This window comes from Gopherus evgoodei, chromosome 15, assembly GCF_007399415.2.
Source record: "Gopherus evgoodei ecotype Sinaloan lineage chromosome 15, rGopEvg1_v1.p, whole genome shotgun sequence".
NCBI lineage: Eukaryota > Metazoa > Chordata > Testudines > Testudinidae > Gopherus > Gopherus evgoodei.
The window spans coordinates 14,208,135-14,227,933 of record NC_044336.1 but is presented as its reverse complement, the minus strand read 5'-3'; the positions used below and the strand labels follow the sequence as shown (position 1 = coordinate 14,227,933).

Here is a 19,799-nt window from a genome sequence, read left to right as displayed (position 1 = left end):
ACTGGGTCTGCTCTCATCTGACACTAAGATTTCTGGGAGCCTATCCCATGTTTCTTAGCACTAAGTAAGCTGAGTGCACTGTGAATTGTTTTGCAGTGTATTGTGGGAGAACTAGTCTGCCCTTCTTGGGCTCACAAGAGAATTGGGGGAAGGCACTGGATAACTAGCACCACTCAAGTAGTGCTAGCCTGCATCCACTGTGCATAGTGGTTGTGTGAGAAGGTGATGTCTTGTACACACACAAGCGTTATCTTATACCCGTCTCCTGGCCCAGTTCATAGTAAACTTACATTAAAAGCATCACTGCACTCGAGTTAAGGATTTTTGTATGTGGATGGGAGTTGAGTTAGGTGCAACATTGAGTTATAACTCTAGTTAACTTTGCAGTCAAGACAAGCTATGTGCTTTCCATGTATTTGCACAGTGTCTAGCACAATGGGTTCCCAATGGGTGCTACTGCTATATAAATATTATATCATAATGAGAAATCTGATCCCACTATTTTTATGTGGGTTTGGAATTCCTTTGAACAGTTTGGCAGATAATCTTGTGTTTAAATTCTTACTCATAAATAATCACATTTTCATTTTTTTACAAGCTTACCATTGAAATAAGTTTTTGAAAAAAAGTCTGAAGTGTTTGCGGTTCCTGAGTGCTTAAGATTTAAGACCACGACTCTTATCATTGGGCAGAGATGACAAGGTGAACATGCTGTGTAAATAGTTCTGACTTTATAGGCACAAACTGTCTGTTTCTGGAAATATGATTAAAAATCAGCAGTGCATTAGATTTATACTTTCAATGAAGTTATTATCTACATTAGACTTCACACCCTTTAGTCTTATCCTATAAGTGGGTCTAGTTTTTTAAGTCATCCTTTCAGTATGACCAGAAATGTTCTTTACTTGCAAGCAGTTTGTTTAAAATTGTTTAATTTTATTTTTTTCAAAAGTTACCTTTTATACTCTTAAAACAAACAGATCTCTAAAAATAATAAAGCATTGGCCTAATTCAGATCTGTTACACTGGTTACTCCCTTTAAATCAATACAATTACTCTGGATTTACGCTTGTGTCACAGCAGAATTTGTCCATATTTAAAAAGAGACAGGTACATTTTAAAGACAGCTTGCAGCTCACGAATAACTCTTGAGATACCTGGAAGAAACCAAAATGCCTATTGTTATAAAATTTAAAACAAGGAACCACCATACTCTGCTGTATTGTGTTGTCTGCAAATGTTTATTTACATTATTGGGCAAGTACAGGCTGGTTTATTGGCTGACTGAACCTCCTTGAAAGCAATTCCGTCATGTATTGTTATTAGGATGTGTGAACAGTGACAGAGAGGTGAAAATGTGAAGTACTGGAGCTGATGCAAGAAATGCAGCATTCACAATGTATGTTTTCTATAGAAAATGGTTACAGAGACAAGCTGGAAACCAGTAGTCTCTTCTTGACCATATACTCACAGACTTTAAATATAATTAGATGGTTTGGGTTTGTTTGTTTTTGGGGTGGGCGGATGTCTAATGTTTTAGGCCTTCTTGATCCTACATTGGGTTTGAAGTCAGTAGGGCTCCATGTAGGACAGGGGTTCCCAAACTTGGTTCGTGGCTTGATCAGGGTAAGCCCCTGTCTGTCCGTGAGATGCTTTGTTTACCTGAACATCTGCAGGTACAGCCGCTTGCAACTCCCAATGTGTGCGGTTCGCCGTTCCCAGCCAATGGGAGCTGCGGGAAGTAGCGCCACCATTTTGGCCGAGAACAGCGAACCGCGGCCACTGGGAGCTGCGAGTGGCTGTACCTGCAAACGCTCAGGTAAACAAAGCGTCTCACGGCCCGCCAGGGGCTTGCCCTGAACAAGCTGTGACCCAAGTTTGGGGGAACACCTGATACAGGGGAACTTCTGTGTCTTGCTGAGCTCCTTTGATTTAAGTTGTACTTGTATGCAGCTCCATTGTCTTTAATCAGAATATGTGATTGAGGCCTTTGTTTGGAAGACTATAGTTTTCAGAAGATTGACTGATCAATGTTGTCCTTTTGGAAGTCATGTCAACATCTCAAAGTTGTCAGAGAGTTCACATCATGGTGACTGTTGTGTAGGATACGTACTAGTGCTGTGCAGATAATGGAAGTTCCATTTCAGGAAGGATTTCAAGATTTTTACATTTGGCTTCATCCCAAAGGAAAATTCTGGGGGAAACATTTTTTGTTTTGACAAAATTAAAATATTGTGTTTCATTTCTATTTCATTTTTTTTTACTTTTATATTACATGATGCAATAGTAAAAATTAGAAACAAAAAGTTGTTTTGAAACTCCAGAAAAAAAGTTTCATTTAAAAAATGTCAAAATAGTACGTTTTGACATTGCCAGGACTTTTGGTTTCGGTTTTCTTCCAAAATTAAATTCCAGCAGAATTGGCTTGATTTCAAGAAGCTTTTCAGTTTCAACAGAACTGTGTATTGAGATGAAAATGGTTCTATCAATGTTTTCTGACCAGCTCTAGTATTTACTCTTCTTATATACCCCTTGTGGAGTGAAGGCCAACTTTTATTATAAAGTTTTGCTCATTCTGAATTGTGTGTGTATCTCTCCAGCAAACGTTTTCCCCCCAGCATTTTAGAAAACTTGATAAATCTTCAATCTGCTTTTCGTTCTAAGTATGGCATCAACTTACTTCTCAGTGAGAATGTTTCTCTGTATAGAACTATGACTTAACCTGACCAGTTTTTAATCCTAGGCAATACAAAATCTTTTCAGGAATAGCTTCCCAAAAGCAATTTTATGTGGGCATGTAATAGTAGGTTCATAAATTACGATTTTCAAAGAAATTAGCTGGAATATGTATGCAAAAGTCATAGCCACAGGACAGATTTTTAAAGGAGTTCTTGCCAATTAGAGGAATAATCTTCAAATAATTTCTTTAATTTTCTAATGCACAGTTGTATATAAAAAGGACATATGGTCATCCAAGTCACATTGAAACCATTGGCACCCCAATCTGTAGTTCTTTAGGTGCATATATTTACAAAATGCTCCTTGCAGTCCAGCTCCTGCTTCACATGCACAGATCCCATCAACTTGAACTCCATCCTCTAGTTCCAATCTGAATTAATGTCTGATTCCTATCCTGTGGTAGCAGGCTATGGAAGATATGGAATTTCCTAACTGCCTTGTCCTGTTCCCTTCTTAGGAACTTGTTTTTGTTTTCAGGTATCAGAAGAGGTGGGGAGCTTGCTACAGGCTGGTAGTTTCCCAAGCTTTCTGTGTGTACTTTGAACAGTACTAAAATAGTTAACACTGTTGATATTTAAAGTATCACAGTCAGAGTTAACATCCCCTTGAAATGAAAAGGAGCAATTTACGCTTTTCGTAGAGCTGTGGTTTCAAGCTGTCTTCTGGCTTTTGCAGACATCACTGCCTCACTTGTACTTGGTTCACATTTCTAATTTTTGCAACAATAAGAGCTCTAGTCTTAATTTGTTTTTTAAAAAGAAGAAATCTTAAAATCTGGACCACAATGGTGTAGGTAAAAGTATTGGTTTGCTGAGCAATAGCAAAGTGGCCTAGTTATAATGTTTTTTTAAAAAGTCACAGTCCACCAAAAAACATTGAATAGAATGTGCTTTTTACCAGTACCTGTAGGATGGGAACCTATACAAGTGTCAGGAAGGAGCTTCCTAGATTCCTGCAAAAATCTAGGGCCGACCCTTAGAATCATGATGAACGAAACTACTAACAACATTTTGTACAGCTCACTGGTTTATTAAGATTATATTTAATGAGTTTATTTTTCAGTCCTTTTGTGCCCATAACTCCTATTAAGGTTAATAGGTTTTACACACATACAGAGGGGAGAATAGATTCCCACAGTAGCACCTGATGATTAATTACAAGACAATCTGAATTAATTATGAAGTCAAGATTATTTTAATGGTTAGGTCTTTTTCTTTTTGATCCAGTTATATTAAAGAAGGCTGTCCGTCAATCCATATTCATGCACTAAGAGAGCTGGCTTTTCTTGCAACATTCAAAGGACTGTGAGATATCGGTAAGAACACTTGGATTACCATCACAACAGTGAAATTAACCATGAGTGAACACTCTAGAGCAGTGGTACACAATCTTTGCAGCATAAGATACCACCCTGGCAACTTTCAGTGATCACGAGGGCCATGCCTAATTTGCATATACATTTATATACAATTTTAATCTGAAATAAAGGCACACTTTTGTTATGGAGTGCTGAAAGTGTCCACTGTGCTTTATAAAAACACAAAATATGATTTGTGGGTTGCAAGGAAAGGAATATCAATTGAAAGACTGGCACTGCTTCTCTAAAACCAGCTTATTGATGTCTGGCTTTACCTTTGTGTTGGCTGTGTGTGATACAAAATGCAGGTTCATATCTGATAGGTAATCACAGTGTTTTGATTGAAATTCACAGTAGAAAAGATCTGTTCACAACTGTATACCCATCCAAAGAAGCTACCACAAAACTGACATTCAGCAGGCAAAGAAACAAATTAATACATTTCATTCACAAACTTGGATTAGACAGAATTGGAGGATTGTAAATCAATCATTTCTTGTGGAGTTTGTCCTCCTTTTCTGGTTCAGTTGAGTATAGGTCTGCAAACAATTTACAAATCTATCTATCTATCTATCTATCTATCTATCTATCTATCTATCTATCTATCTATCTATCTATCTATCTCGGGAGAAAATCTCTGAATCACTGGCCCAAATAATCTTGAAGATTCTTTGTCTGTTCATCATTGGGATGATTATTGGTCTTGTATTTCTTAAGAATTTGTTGGTAAATTAGAGCATGAGAAAGGTTGTAAATGCCTGTAAAATAGTTTGTAGCTGAATACCAGTCTGTGCTTTGCCACAACTCAGTTATAAGTATCTGAAAACAATATTTATTTGAGGTGGCCTCTGCAAATTCCCACATATAGGATCCTGAGCTTTGGAACTTCTGGAAAACAGAAGAAGTGACATAGTGGTTAACACACTTGTGCCTAGCCTATACCAACTATGTTGGTGCAAGATCAACAGTGGGAGAATAGCTATGTAGAAAGATATATTGGAACCAGAGATCATGATTTGCACAACAGAGACCTATATGGTCTTTTTCATCTGGTCTTTAGTAGACCTTTTTGCCTTGGGCAAATTAATTAAGCACCTGAAGTTAACTGGTAATATGTTTATAAAAGCCTGTAGGCACTCCCCACGTTTGTTCCAGGCTACAAATATTTAGGGAAAGAACAAACATCTGTAGTCTGCATCCCCAATTAACTCAAGGTAAAAAATAGTCCAGCGTAAACATACCTTTAATAACCACACTAGAGAAGCATGTTAGCTGGATATTTCTGCTAAACAATCAGTAGTAAAATAGTTAATGATGTTGACATATAAACTGGTGTTCAGATATCATGATGATAAGCAAGGGATAATCTCTAGATAGATAAAATGTTCATGATTAGGTTTCAGAGTTTACTCATCAATGAAAAGAACAGGTTCCATTCAGACCTCAGCTAGAGGCGATGTCTTCAGTGTTGGCCTGGTTTTCACCAAGAGCTGGTCTACACTGAAAATTTACATTGGCATAGCTACATCTCATACACCTCTGAGAGATATTGTTAAACCAATTTAAGTCCCCATATAGACAGTGCTAGGTTGACAGAAGAATTCTTCCATCAACCTAACTACCCCCCTCAGCAAGGTGGATTACCTTTGCAGGCCGGAGAACCTTTCCTGTTCCTATAGCAAGGGGTTGTCAACACTTAAAATGCTACAGCAACACAGCTGTGCCGCTGCAGCTGGACTGCTGTAGCACTTCAGTGTAGCCACTACCTACACACTGGGAGGCATTCTCCCGTCTGCGTAGGTAATCCACTTCACCAAGAGGCAGTAGCTAGGTCAATGTAAGAATTTTTCCATCCTCCTGGTGCTGTGTATGTGGGGACTTAGGTTGGTTTAACTGTGCTGGGCAGGAACATGGATTTTTCAGATCCCAACAGACATAACTAAGCTGACCTAATTTTCTAGTGTAGACCAGGGCTTACTGTCCAGTTCATAGGCTCAAAAGAGACCCAAATTATCAGGTGACATTTGGAAAGCTTTTTCAGCTAAACATTCTGCAATTGAAAGTGAGGGCCAACCAGCAAGCCAACAACAGGTTCCTCTAGATTGGGAAAATAAGTCGTATTTGAAAACATGGTAACCAATGTTATTTTAAGCATAACTTTGCTTTTGTTGTAGATAGGTCAAGTCATGTTTAAAAACATGTTAGCTCGGGTTGGCCACAACCAACTAACTAATTTTAAAACATTTATGTGCCTTGCCTAAAGTAGGTGCCAAGTTGTACTTAAAATCATGTTAATTAATATGTATTCAGACATGTCTAGATTGTGCAAAATAAGTCAAACCCAAAGAAACCTAAAGGCAGACTACATGTGGGGTTTTGGGTTGTGCACAACTGCTTTTAAAGACTCTTCTGTTCCGAAATATAACATTGCAGCTATGGTCTAATCTATGCACAGACTTGCACTAGTTTGGTTAAATTGGTATAGTTAAAACAGGGCAAACCCTTGCAAAAACACTCTTATATCTGTATAAAAATGATTATATAAATGCTTGGCCCTGTAACTTTCAAGCTTAACCAATATGTCAGATTTAAATAAATTTTAGAATGCCCACACACAAAGTTGTACCAATTTTAACTGAGTTGGTTTAAAATTGTGCAGTTAAACCAGTGCAACTTTGTATGAAGGCCAGGCCTATAGAAAGCATACACTGTGAACACAAATCTTCTTCCATTGGTACCCTATAGGCCCTGGCTTCAGTGCAACTTTAACCCAAGTTTAGCTAGCCACGCCTGTGTTTATGGGAAAAATGTGCGGTTTTCAACTGAGTTAGCATAGCATGATTGAAAACCACATCTTTTTGGCCAATCGATATAAAGCTTGGTAGAATGCTTGGCTGTGAACATGATTTGTGCCCCCACAAAATATGGTCAGAACTTGGCTAGTAACAATGGAAGCTAACAGTGTTTTGTCCTTGCCAATGGCTTTTGTTGACACGTGGCTGTCTTCCTGTGAGGGTTTTGGCACATTTTTTTAGGGTTTGGGTTTTTTTTTCTTTTTCAGTATAGACCAATGGTTCTCAAACTTTCCTATCCCATGCCTCCAGCAATGAACTATGATTGGATTCAGTGGGGAGACTGTTAAGCGTTTTCTGCACTGACATACAATACGCTACATTAAAAAAAAAAGATTTATGAAGGTTATTTTTTAAATCTTTAAGATATACAGCATATTCTCAATATACTGTGGCAGCTGGCATAGGAAGTGTATGGAAATATGTGAACACTTTACAAAAAATCCACGAGCCTCTAATAAATCCCCTCAACTTTCACCCTTTTTTGTTTGCCCTTAGACTGGCAGTATTGTCAAGAGCTCGTGGAGGAGGGGAAATATAACATCTCTGAAATCACATAGCAGCACTGTTTGCAGTGTGACCTCTTTTCAGCTGGTGGTTCAATTTATTCAGGTGATAAAGAAGATACTGAGGCATGTGAAGGCTGTCATCTTGACAGATGCAAGCTCAATAGACTCTCTTTTCTCATATTTCTTCCCCCTCCCATCCTGCATTCACAGTTTGCCTCTTGTTTTCCTAACATGATCCATTTCATTTTCTTTTAGTTTAAATGCTGTATAATCTTTTCAAGGGTTTCAAAACTGCCTCTTTCTTTCCCTATGGGGAAGAAAATTGGATAATGCTTATATACTTCAGTGAGAAAGGAGACATTTGTATTTTGTGTAAGGCAGATGCGTGGAAGAGGGAGAATTCAAAGGCAGTTCCTGGTCTCGTGCAAAATGGAAAGGTCTGGCTGGCTAACTCTGGTTGGTTGTATGGGAAAGTACCACTATATTCAGATTTAGGGGGAGTCCAAAAATAGATTTTCTTGCAAGACTGTAACTGTTTTAGGAAGATTGTTGTGTGTAATGTCTCCCTGCCAACACTTTTGCACCAGTTAGAACTAACGTGCCTGTTGCACTGAGACCACAGAGGAATATGAGAAAGAAAACAGTGATGCTGTGTCTGTGAGCAGTAGAAATTGAGGGAGAATACCGGCAAAATCTGCACAGGACTTTCCTTCAAATCATGATGAAAACTAGCAAGATTTTTCCAAAAACTTATTGTCACTTTGCTTTCAGCTCTGTTGGCCCTGTAGCCTCTATTTTAATACCAGTTTGCACTAGAAAGACACTTGGTTTCAAACTAAGGTAAATTGCATCAATGCAAGTCACTTTTTATGCTGCACTTCTCATGCTAGTCTACACTAGAGGTTTCCCCCAGTATAACCACACTGGTGCTCTGTAACTGACAACACTGTATATTTCATTCTTGTCCTAATTTTTGTAGACAGTGTCTTAGCAAGGATTAGTCAAATAATTATCTAATGGCCAGGCTTTCTCTCTGGTATCACAATATTGCAGATGACCCAGCCTCTGTTCTCTAGTGTTCTGTTCCCTAGTGTCTGCAGGTGCTGAAAGAATTTTGATTAGGAGGTGTATATGAGGACTGAGACTAGAGAAGAGCTTTTGGGGGCGGGGAGGGGCTTACTGAAAGAATTTGGAAGGTTAGGGTTGGGGTGCATGAAAGGAAGGTAGGGCTTGGGTTTTTTATGGTGTGGGAAAGAGAAGAGTTTGGAAAGGTTGTTTGCTTGTCTCCTTTGACTTCCAGATTCCTCCACCTCTTCTCACGTCAGTCTTCCTGATTCCTTTGTCCCAACACAGAGACATTTGGCACACCCTCCATTCTTCAGGGCCTGCTCCAAAGCCCACTGAAGTTAGTGAGAGTCTTTCTGTTGATGTCAAAGGGCTTTGGATCAGGCCTTTAATGAGGAATTTAGGGATCACCTGCCTTGATGCGCTACCAGCCCACTTCCCTGCTTTGAGATCACTCCACCAGGCTTTGGCATGCCTCATTTGTTACACCCAGTGCATACATGATATAGTGTAGCATTTGGCAGGCAGTGAATGGCCCGAAGACAGCTGGATCCTGTAATACTGTAAGGTAGAGAGAGGAGTATTGTATAGTGCGGAGGCACACAGCCAAAGGGCAGAAAGAGCTTGTCCGGTCAGCAGATTATAATGAAAGTGGGACAAAGCCCAGGTTTCAGTGTAATCAATCAGGGCACTGTAAACATAATCAAGTCTTTTCCTATAAACTGGGACACAAAGTTACCCTGCAGTGTCAGGTGAAAGTCCCACATTAGGAAGGAGCAAAGGGCAGGTTTGTGCTAAACAAAACAAAGGCCAGGTGTAAGCTAAAAAGGTAGGTTAACCCAGCTGTGTCACTCAGAGGAGTGTAAAATCCACATCCCTGAGCAATGTAGTTAAGCCAACCTATCCCTTGGTGTAGACAGCTCTAGGTCAATGAAAGAATTCTTCCAGCTACTCTCTTTTGGGAGCTGGCTTTTAGCTCATGTGGTAGAGGCTCGTACACTAAGTTCCAGAGGCCACAGGTTCGATCCTGTCCCCTGACAACCGGGTCTGTCGGTGTTACACTAGCTCAGTATAAACGTGATTTGATTTGTCTCTGGAAACTGAATGAAACAGCGTTTAAACTGAGTTTAGAAAGCATGTTCTAGCCTACACAGAAAACTAAGCTAGAACATGGTTTCCAAGTTTGTTTTAAACATAATCTAGCTTAATTTACTTTGGCCAAATTCATAGAATCATAGGACTGGAAGGGACCTTGAGAGATCAGCTAATCCAGTCCCCTGCGCTCATGGCAGGATTTAGTATTATCTAGACCAGTAGTTCCCAAATGGGGGTTTGTTACAGGGGGTTCTCGGGAAAAAATTCTCTAATGGCAGACAGAGCTGTCCCTACGGAGCCCAGGCACCCCAGGGCCAGCAGTCCGGAACCCCGGGGACTTCCAGGAGCTAAGCAGATCAAAGCAAGCATATCTATCACACTGAGGAGATTTAAACTTCAAGACGCCTTATAAGAAATTGAAAGGGAGGTGGATTTTTTTTGCAGTTTTTAAAATTAAATAAACAGCTAGTATTTTTTAAATTATTATGAAGAACAAGTTTAAGCTTTGTGTAACGTGCGTTGTTTGCCTGGACTGCTCAAGACCTGAATGTTGTGTAGGAGAAACTCTTTTGAGTTGGCTTCTTAAATACCTTCCTGCTGTTTCACATCTGATACTCCTTGATGAAACCTAGGAGCCTTGTCTTATAACAGGCTTAATCAAAGTGATACAATCTGCAAAAGTGAGATCTTGAAAGAGTGTTGCCGTTTTCATAATGTAATAAAATACTGTAATGGTAAATAATAGTGTGTAATAAGCATGTCATAAAAACAAATGTTATACCTCCAAGATCACTGCTTTTATACTTTATCCTCAGGTAAAGAAGAAAATCCCTGGAAATATTCATTTTTAGGAGGGGGTTCATGAGACTTGACATTTTAGTGAAAGGGGTTTGTGGGTTGTTAAAGTTTGGGAACCACTGATCTGGACCATCCCTAATTATATTAGCCTGAAATATTGCTTTCAGCTGGTTCAGCAACAGGTTCAGTTTGACCCCATGTCTTGATCTACATTTGTTCTGATGGTCTCTTCCTTGTCCTTCTGCTTGTTTAAAATGAAGGGTGGCTTTATGTGTTCGGTAGGAATGGTAAACAGGAACACCTCAATCAGCAGTCCTTTTGACTCAGTTAGCATTGTTTCTGTTTTATTTATTTTGATTGTGTAAACCCCAAAAACCATACCGCATGCTTTCCAAACACAGAGAATAACACAGTCTGTTTCCTGAAGAGCTTACAATCTAAAAAGACATACAAAAGATGTCAGAACGGGACACCACAGATAATGCAAGCAAAGTGGATAGACACATGTCTTATTTGTTCCATGATTGTTTGTTTCATAAATGTAGGTATAGTTTATATGTAAAATGGGGCTAATAATGCTTCCCTACAACAAAGTGGTTTTGTAAAGTTTCTTGAGATCATTGGATCGGAGATGAGAAATGTGAAGTATCAGGGATTTGGGGCAAAAATCTGTCCGGGGATTGTCCTGCTTTGAGCAGGGGGTTGCACTGGATCCCTGATATTCTATTACTATATTTCCTCTTCCTGCCTGGGAGCATCATTTGGCTGACCCTGTACTAAATAACCATTAGTTTGACCATCTGTTCTTAAATGTAGGGGTCATTCTAGAGATTCCTTAGCTCTGCCGAGAAATTGTCTAGAGACCATTCTGATAACATGAGGGCTTGGTTTGACACTGTATTCTCTCTGCAAAGATTCTCAACAGAGACAAAGAGTGCTGTAATGACTGCTTTGTGAGCTATTCCATCCTGGCTAGTGTGGTCATGTGCATCTCTTCTGCAGCCCATGAACACATTAGAATACCTGCAATTCAGAATGTCTTTCCAAGCACCTCAAAACAAAGTGGATGTTTTCATCCAGTCTGGCTGAATGGCCTGTTTTTCATATATTACCAGTGGAACCAGATCTTGCTTCCTGGATTAAGACTGTGCATGGCTGTAGGAAGAATTTACCTTTCATTGTGGAGAAAGTGATTTTTAATGTTCCACTGGTCTGAAAAAACCCCCTCGCCTTTGAATTTGCACCAAAACCAATGATTGAAAGTTTTGGAATTTCCGAGTTATTCTGACAGCCCTTATTAAGCTCTGTTGAGCTGTATTGTGGAAGTGTTTATATGCATTTGATGCATTTGGTATGGAGCTCAGTGGTACATGTTTTCAAGGCTTGCTTTGAAAGTGAGAGATCATTTATTTAATAGACAGCATTAAAGAATGAGTTTCCGATGAAGTCAGTTAGGTGTTAAACACTTCTCTTGTGAACCATTTACTTATGTAATTATCTCTCATTTACATTGTAATAAATGCATCTCCAGGGAACTTAGCCAATCATAAAATGCAATTAATTTTGAACTGTGGTTCAGAAACAACCTACACTCCGGAGACTGAACTCCCTAGTCAGCATATGCATTTTTAAACTTCCCTGCTAAGCTAAAGCTGTTTAAATTCCTCCCCTCCCCATCTGTTCCATTCTTTATTTTAAAATAATATCAGTGCTCATACACAAGCAAGCTTACATCTAGAAGGCAGGGGTCCTGGGGCCCAGTACTGCAAGGTGCTCAGCTCCCTCAACTCTCATTAATTTCACTGGAAGTTGAGAGAGTTCAGTGCTTTTCAGAAAGGTCACCTCAGGAACACCTGATCAAAAAGGGACCCTGGTGACTCCGGTCAGCACTGCTGACCAGGCCATTAAAAGTCCAGTTGCCGCGGGGCTGGCAGGCTCCTTACATGACTCCACGGTCTCCCAGAAGCGGCCCACATGTCCCTCCAACTCCTAGGTATAGGGATAGCCACAAGGGGTCAGCACGCTGCCCCTGTCCCGAGCGCTGGCTCTGCAGCTCCCATTGGCAAGGAGCCAGAGGGATGTGACACCGCTTCCCAGGAGCCCCCTGGAACCTGTACCCTGAACTCCCTCCTCGATCCTGCACCCCAACCCCTTGCCCCAGCCTTGAACCACCTCCCACACACAAACTCCCTCCCGAGCCATAACTCCCTGCTCCAGCCCTGAGCCCCCTCCTGCACTCCAAACCCCTCAGCCTCAGCCTGGAGCTCTCTCCTGCACCCAAAACCCCTCATCCTTGTCCCCACCCCAGAACCTGCACCTTGAGCCGGAGCCCTCACCCCCTCCTGTACCCCAGCCCTCTGCCCCAAACCGGTGAAAATGAGCAAGTGGGTGAGGGTGGGGGAGAGAAAGTGACGGAGGAGGAATGGAGTGACCAGGGGCAGGGCCTTGGGGACAGGGCAAGGGTGTTCAATTTTCTGCTATTAGAAAGTTGGCAACCCTATTGCTGACTGTCACAGGCCTGTAGTTTGATATTGGACATATTACCTAGCCTCTCTGCTGCAGTTTCCTAATCTTTAAATTGAGGATAATATTATTTCACCATTGTGAAGCACTTGGAGATCTGTGGATGAAAAGGGTTATATGCTGCTATGTATTACTATGAAAAGCATTCTAGGTATTGGCATTTAAGTGATCATGTTACGTCTCAAATTCTCATAACTAGCATAATTGATTTTCCCAACCCAGATGAGCAGGCGTCAGTGGACAGTCATTTTTCCCTAAGGCTCATTAGCATGGAACAGCAACTGGGCCTGATAAACTAAAACTTACATGTTTGATAAGGGTCGGCCCTTAACAAAGAGTGCTTGTTCCTATGATGGCGTGAAATTGTGCTGGGAATAGCTGTGTTAGAAAACCTTTCAGGCATGGTGCAGCCTTTCTAGGGAATTGTTTTTGAACACAGTTGTCACAAACCTGGTTGAGGCAGGGATCTCCTCTCAGAGGAGCAGGCCTTTTTAAAAACAAAACAGTTGTAGTCCATAGCACAGTTTCTGAAAATGCTTTTGACTTGCTTTATAACTATATGAGGTCTATACTTATAGCTCTGTTCGGTGTTACAGCCACACTAGCTTGCAAGGGTGTATAAAAATGGTTTTGGACATGATAGAAAGCCCTAGAGCCCAATTTTCAGGCGTATTGAGCACCCACAACTCTAATAGAAGGCAATGGAATATGTGGGTGCTCGGCACCTCTGAAAATCAGGTCTTAAATGCGTATAGGGTCAAAAGATTTGGAAGTGAATGGTTGGGAAAGTCTTTCACCTTTCTCAGTTGCAAAATCATTCTGTAGAAAACTTCTTGCCAGCAAGATTCTGGCCTCTGAAAATGAAAAGGCTTGGAATATGTTATACATTTCTGAGGCCTCGTCCTTGTTGCGGAAAAGGCTATTTTTGAAATGTGTCAGCCACCATATTTTAAAAACACACGTTTCTTCTTGTACAGATACAGCCTGAGATGATTTTCTTCATCTTCAAGCATGTGGTGCATTTCTGTTTATTTAAAATCAACGTTAAAAAGACAATAATAATTTAAGAGAGGAGTGAGCCCTTGACAACATTCAATACTTTTTTATTCTCCTGCCTTGTAGTGTATATGTGAATAAACTTCACAATCAATAATTGTTAGATACCTGAATGAGACCTAATGTAGACACTTTCCTATGAAGCATGTGGTGCTGGCCACTGCCAGAGACAGGATATTGGGATAGACGTCCCTTGAGCCTGACCCAATAGGGTAATTCTTATGTTCCTAATAAATTTAGCACAGCTACTGAGTTTCGACTAATGTGCTATTTTGAAATAACCTGTATCCAGATCCCAGTCAGATCACTGTGTCAAAGTAAACCATTTTTTAATCCTCTGCTGGCTGTTTTTGAGATTCATTTGTTGCTATGTCACTAACAGAGGCTCAGGTTCTCGTTAGTTCTGAAGATAGAGAAGACATTCAGATTTTAAAGGGACACTGTTAGGTTGTTTTGGCCTTAAAAATATGTAGGTCTTAAAAGGAAGAAAAATCCAACAAAATAGCCCTTAAAACTCCTGTAAAAATAATGTTTATACTGTTTTTAAAAAAATAATTTAAATATCATCTGGGTTTTTTATAGTCCAAATACTGCAACATTTTTCTAGCTAGGGTTTGATCCTGCTAAGTGCGGAGCAGTCATGTGTGATGCTGAGTGCCTTCAACTCCATTACACTTCAAAGTGAGGCTGCTCGGTAGAGTTACCAATTTTGGTTGGATGTATTCCTGGAGGTTTCATCACATGACATAATCTTTAATTAACGATTAATCTTTAATTCCTGGAGATTGCAGAACAATCCTGGAGGGTTGGCAACCGTAGTGCTCAGTAGCTGCCAGGATTGAGTCCTTAATGCAAAAGACCAGATAGTGAAACTGACTAGTTTTATTTTCACTGTCCAAGCTTTAGGAAAAGCAAGAAGTAACCAGTCAGGACAAATGGAGAAAAATATATCTTTTTTTAAAAACTCTTTCAGCTGTAATAATCTGAGGCATTAAACCTGTCTTTACGGTGTTTTTATTTAATGTGATTTTTAACCTGACTGTATCTCTTTAAGGGAAGAAAAATCTCTTCCCACTCATACCTTTCAGAGTTGGGGATGGAATTAGGTAGATCTGTATCTAAAAATACTGCTTGCTTACTAAATATTTAACTAGTTCACTAAGCATTGAGACAGCCCTCTTTTAAATGGTACTTAAAAATATGATAGGAAATTCTTTGTTGATTGCGGCTGCTTTTAGCGCTGATGTTTGAATTCCAAGTTTGAGTTGAGCAGCCTGGAAACTAATGTCTCCCTGCTCCAGAAAACCAGCAGCTTCCAATCTGTTATTGAGAATTAAAACGGGAGGGGGGAGGGGGGGGGGATGTGGGAAACACAGCATGCATCCCTGTGATGGATGCTGTGTGGTTTGGCATGGGCTCTGCAGAGTGAGTTGACATGGGCTCTGACCCGTCTCCTTGTTCTAACCTCCTTCTCCTTGATTTCTCCCTGCAGCTACCTGAAGGAGTTCCGTACTGAGCAGTGCCCCCTTTTTGTGCAGCACAAATGCACTCAGCACCGGCCCTATACTTGCTTCCATTGGCACTTTGTCAACCAGCGTCGTCGCAGATCTATCCGCCGTCGGGATGGCACCTTTAACTACAGCCCTGACATTTACTGTACCAAATATGATGAGACCACAGGAATCTGCCCAGAAGGAGATGAGTAAGTAAAGTCTGCTCATTCCTGCATTCTGCCAGTCAGCTCTTGGGATCAGTCCAGGTGTTGATTCCAACCAGTGTTTATAGAGAAGACGCTTCAGCAAAGCAGCTTTTTGAACTTAAGATCATACAGAGTAACCTAAGAACAGATGTAAAAGCTGCAGTAGCAATCTCTGTATTTCAACCCTAAAGCAGAGGTACTACTACTGAGACTGAGAGAGAAATTCAGTCTCCATTACCTCTTCAGTCCTTGCATCTTCAGCAGAGTTTTAAGGACAACTGGACTGAGAATGGCCACCATGCAAACATCAAACTAGCTTATGTCACTATCAACTTGAGCTGGAATTGAACTGATGGCTGACTGGTGAAAAGCTCTGTGTCCTCTTACCTGTGCCCTGAACCATCCAGCCTCTACTTTTAAAATTATATAACTTAATTACCCTTTACTGATGCCTAGTGACCATTTATATGTCACTAGAGCCATGGGAGGTACACAAGGTGGAGAAACACTCTAGAATGCCATGTTTTTCCTCATCAATTGTTTGGTAGGTTCTGTTGGAATAGAGAGATATTTTAGAAGATTATTACTGCAGTGTGCTACGGCAGGCATCAGCCATGCAGGAGTGAACATGGAGAATATAGAATCAGAGACAAGATAAACTATAGAGTAATAATAGCATATCCTGACGGTGGTCAAAATATAGACTGATGCAATTTCAGTTACGTTTCATGGTGCCAATATAAACAAAAAAGGTTAGGCATATCTGGAAAGTGGCAGATTCTGCTTACTGAATAAAGGATAAGGTAAGTGGAAGAGAGTGAAACAATCAAACAGACCTGTGGTATCAGTTTCTGTTCAGATTCTCTCTCATTAGTGGGGTGCTGGATGGGTAGGTAATAGGATATGGAGCCTTTGACCTCCAGATTACTGGTTCATATTTGACCCAGGTTAGTAGTGGATGAAACCATCTTACTGCTGTTGGTTGGTCCGTATCTTTGGATAGGTCCCACAAGTACATCAGCTTCACCTGTTTTTCTGGTTCTTTTACATTTCTTAGTGACAGATTTGTGGATTTTTTTTTCCCACTCAGGGTATGACTAATATGTAGTAGAAAGAAAAAAATAAAGTGTCAGCTAAAATGACAGTGTTCTGTATTTCCTCCCTTGCCCCATGCTCTCCTGTGAGCGGTCTGTCTAGCTATAGATGGACTGGCACAGCCCATGGACCTAAAGTAGTACATTGGCAGGAAACAGTGACAGCTAGGAACCTAAATGAAAGGAGAGCTGCAAAGGAAATATGTGTGCCATGGGATGTCCCTCATTCATCGCTGATACACCAGTAAAGCCTTGAGAGTATTCTTGCTCTTTTCTGGATCCCTGACACTCATTGGTCTATAGCAGTGGTTCCCAAACTGGGGTTTGTGAACCCTGGGGGTTTGCAAAATATTACAGGGGTTCTTGGGAAAAAATTCCCTAATGGCAGACAGAGCTATCTTTAGGGACCCCGGGCAGCCCAGGGCCAGCAGCCCAAAGCCTCTGGACTTCCAAGAGCTAAGCAGATCAAAGCAAGCATTATCAGTCACATTGAGGAGATTTAAACTTCAGGAGTCCTTATAAGAAATAGAAAGGGAGGTGGATATTTTTCGCTGTTTTTTAAATTAAATAGGAAGCTAGTATTGTTTTTAAATTATTATGAAGAACAAGTTTAAGTTTCGTTGTAATGTGTGTTGTTTGCCTGGACTGCTCAATACCTGAATGCTTGTGTAGGAGGAACTCTTTGAGTTGGCTTCTTAAATACCTTCATTCTTTCACATCTGATACTCCTTGATGAAACATAGGAGGCTTGTCTTATAACAGACTTATTCAAAGTGATACAAGCTACGAAAGCGAGATCTTGCCGTTTTCATAATGTAATAAAAATACTGTAATGCTAAATAATAATTAATAATAAATAGTGTGTAATAAACATGTCATAAAAACAAATTTTATATTTCCAAGATCACTACTTTTATAGTTTATACTGAGGTAAAGGAGAAATCCCTGGAAATATTCATTTTTAGGAGGGGGTTCGCGAGACTTGACATTTTAGTGAAAGGGGTTCACAGGTTATTAAAGTTTGGGAACCACTGGTCTATAGAATAGTGAGCCTCTGAAGGCTTAAGGATCCAGTTGTTTGTCTGTGAGAGAAGCTGTTATCTAGCATGCATTTAAGGAATGCTGTAAGGCATGATAAAAGAGAGGGGCAGGGTTAGTAAAATTGACACCACCAGCAGTTTTCATCATCAGCATGTCCTTTCATACCGGTCAGTCCACCCTGGCAACAAGAGCGTGACCAGAATTTGGCTTTTTTCCCCTATGCCTCAGGTGTCCATTCTTGCATAGAACTACTGGTGACACAGAGAGGAGATATCATCTGCGCTACTACAAAACTGGAATCTGCATCCATGAGACTGACTCCAAAGGAAATTGCACAAAGAACGGCCTCCACTGCGCCTTTGCTCATGGGCCTCATGACCTACGTTCTCCTGTTTACGACATCAGGTAGCGGAGGATGGAGTTTCACATTGGGGCTGTGCATGGAGGGGTGATCACTGGACCTGAATGAAAGGTCAGCTGATCAAAGAATATACACAAATGTAACAAAATACTGCTAAATATCAGAGTGATGGCAACATTTCCCCCCATAGCAAGGCAAAACACAAAAACCTCTTCAGAGGGGTTCCCCAAAAAAGGGGTATGCACGAGGCTAGTGGCACCCTGCCTGAGAACCCTGCAGGGGGTTCAAACTTCTGAGGCTGAAATTCCCAGGGAATGAACTGCTGGTGTTTGATCACTTGTTTCTTTGTATGTTATGGCAAAAGCCAGTGGACATCATGAACATACAACTACTTCAAAGTGCTGTAGCAATTGTCTGACAAAATTGTTAGACATACGTATCTGTCTCTTCATCTGCTCTGTCTGCCTATTGTTCATTTAACTCTATTCCCGAAGGGAGCTTCAGGCTATGGAGGCTTTGCAGAATGGTCAGACCACATCAGAGGGTGGCATAGAGGGTCAATCTGCAGTCGCTGCTAGCCATGCTATGATAGAGAAAATACTCAGTGAGGAGCCAAGGTGGCAAGGTGAGTCCCTTAGAGTCTTGCATGGGGGGCAGTCCAGTGTGCTTGGAGTGCCCGCTCCCATCAAGGGCTTTTGCATAGTAAGCAAAACACTTGTCATCTCCAAGTAACCAGTGGGACCTTCCTTCACAGACACAACGTACGTGTTGGGAAACTACAAGACAGAGCAATGCAAGAAACCCCCCCGTCTCTGTCGCCAGGGTTACGCCTGTCCCTACTACCACAACAGCAAAGATAGAAGAAGAAGCCCAAGAAAACACAAATACAGGTACCTTCATCCTGGGCCTTTCATTTTCCAGCTTAGGAGTTCAGGGTTGGCAGAGGTCCCCAACCAAGGACCTTAGATTTGCTTCATTTAATATTGTTAGCCCTTCCTTAAGGCCTATTCTTACAGTTCTGCTGTGCTGAAGTACTGGGTTAACATGCTAGTCCCAGGCCTGGGAATTTGCCATATAACTAGGGTCAATAATTAATGCCTATAATAAACAAATAACTGTGTTACCAAATCATGTTACAGGTCTGGTCTACTCATTGTAGACAGAAACTGCATGCGGCTTCTCCATAACAAGCATAATGAGTTAAACAAAAAACTCATTTAAAAAATGATGCAGGGTGAAAAAAACCTAAAAGAGGAATTTAGTTCCATTTGTAAACAAAACCACACACTGTGTGTAGGTTACGTTTATATGGGCTTAACTGAGAGCAGGTAAACCTTTTTAGAATTATCAGGCCATCTCATATGTCTGATGATTGAAATTGAAAGGGGTTTGGGGAGATCACCAATGCTGCCTGCTTTGCACTTCTCATTTGACTGTTAAAGGATCCTGCGACTTAGTTTAGAGGTGTTCGCATCATTTCCTCTCTCCTGACTCGTCACCATTGAGGTGTCTTCGTCAACACAGTTTGTCCAGCTTAGTGGCTCTGATTTCCAAGAGCACAAAAGAACTTTTATTATGGCCTCAGGGAGGCTTTTCTTCAGTCCCTCTTA

General features: G+C 40.8%; 1 protein-coding gene across 2 annotated transcripts in view; it reads left to right on the top strand.

Moving 5' to 3' along the window:
- The window catches only part of UNK (unk zinc finger), a 57,032-nt gene that overhangs the window by 4,895 nt on the left and 32,338 nt on the right, over positions 1-19,799 (top strand). The window contains exons 1-5 of one of the 2 annotated variants that reach the window (XM_030534325.1): positions 549-702; positions 15,487-15,696; positions 18,057-18,233; positions 18,684-18,814; positions 18,944-19,079. In XM_030534325.1, coding sequence (XP_030390185.1) covers positions 695-702; positions 15,487-15,696; positions 18,057-18,233; positions 18,684-18,814; positions 18,944-19,079 — 662 coding nt within the window. In that variant the 5' untranslated portion in view covers positions 549-694. Of the gene's footprint in view, positions 1-548; positions 703-15,486; positions 15,697-18,056; positions 18,234-18,683; positions 18,815-18,943; positions 19,080-19,799 lie in introns of those variants that run through there. The other variant, XM_030534324.1, reaches the window with a different exon arrangement.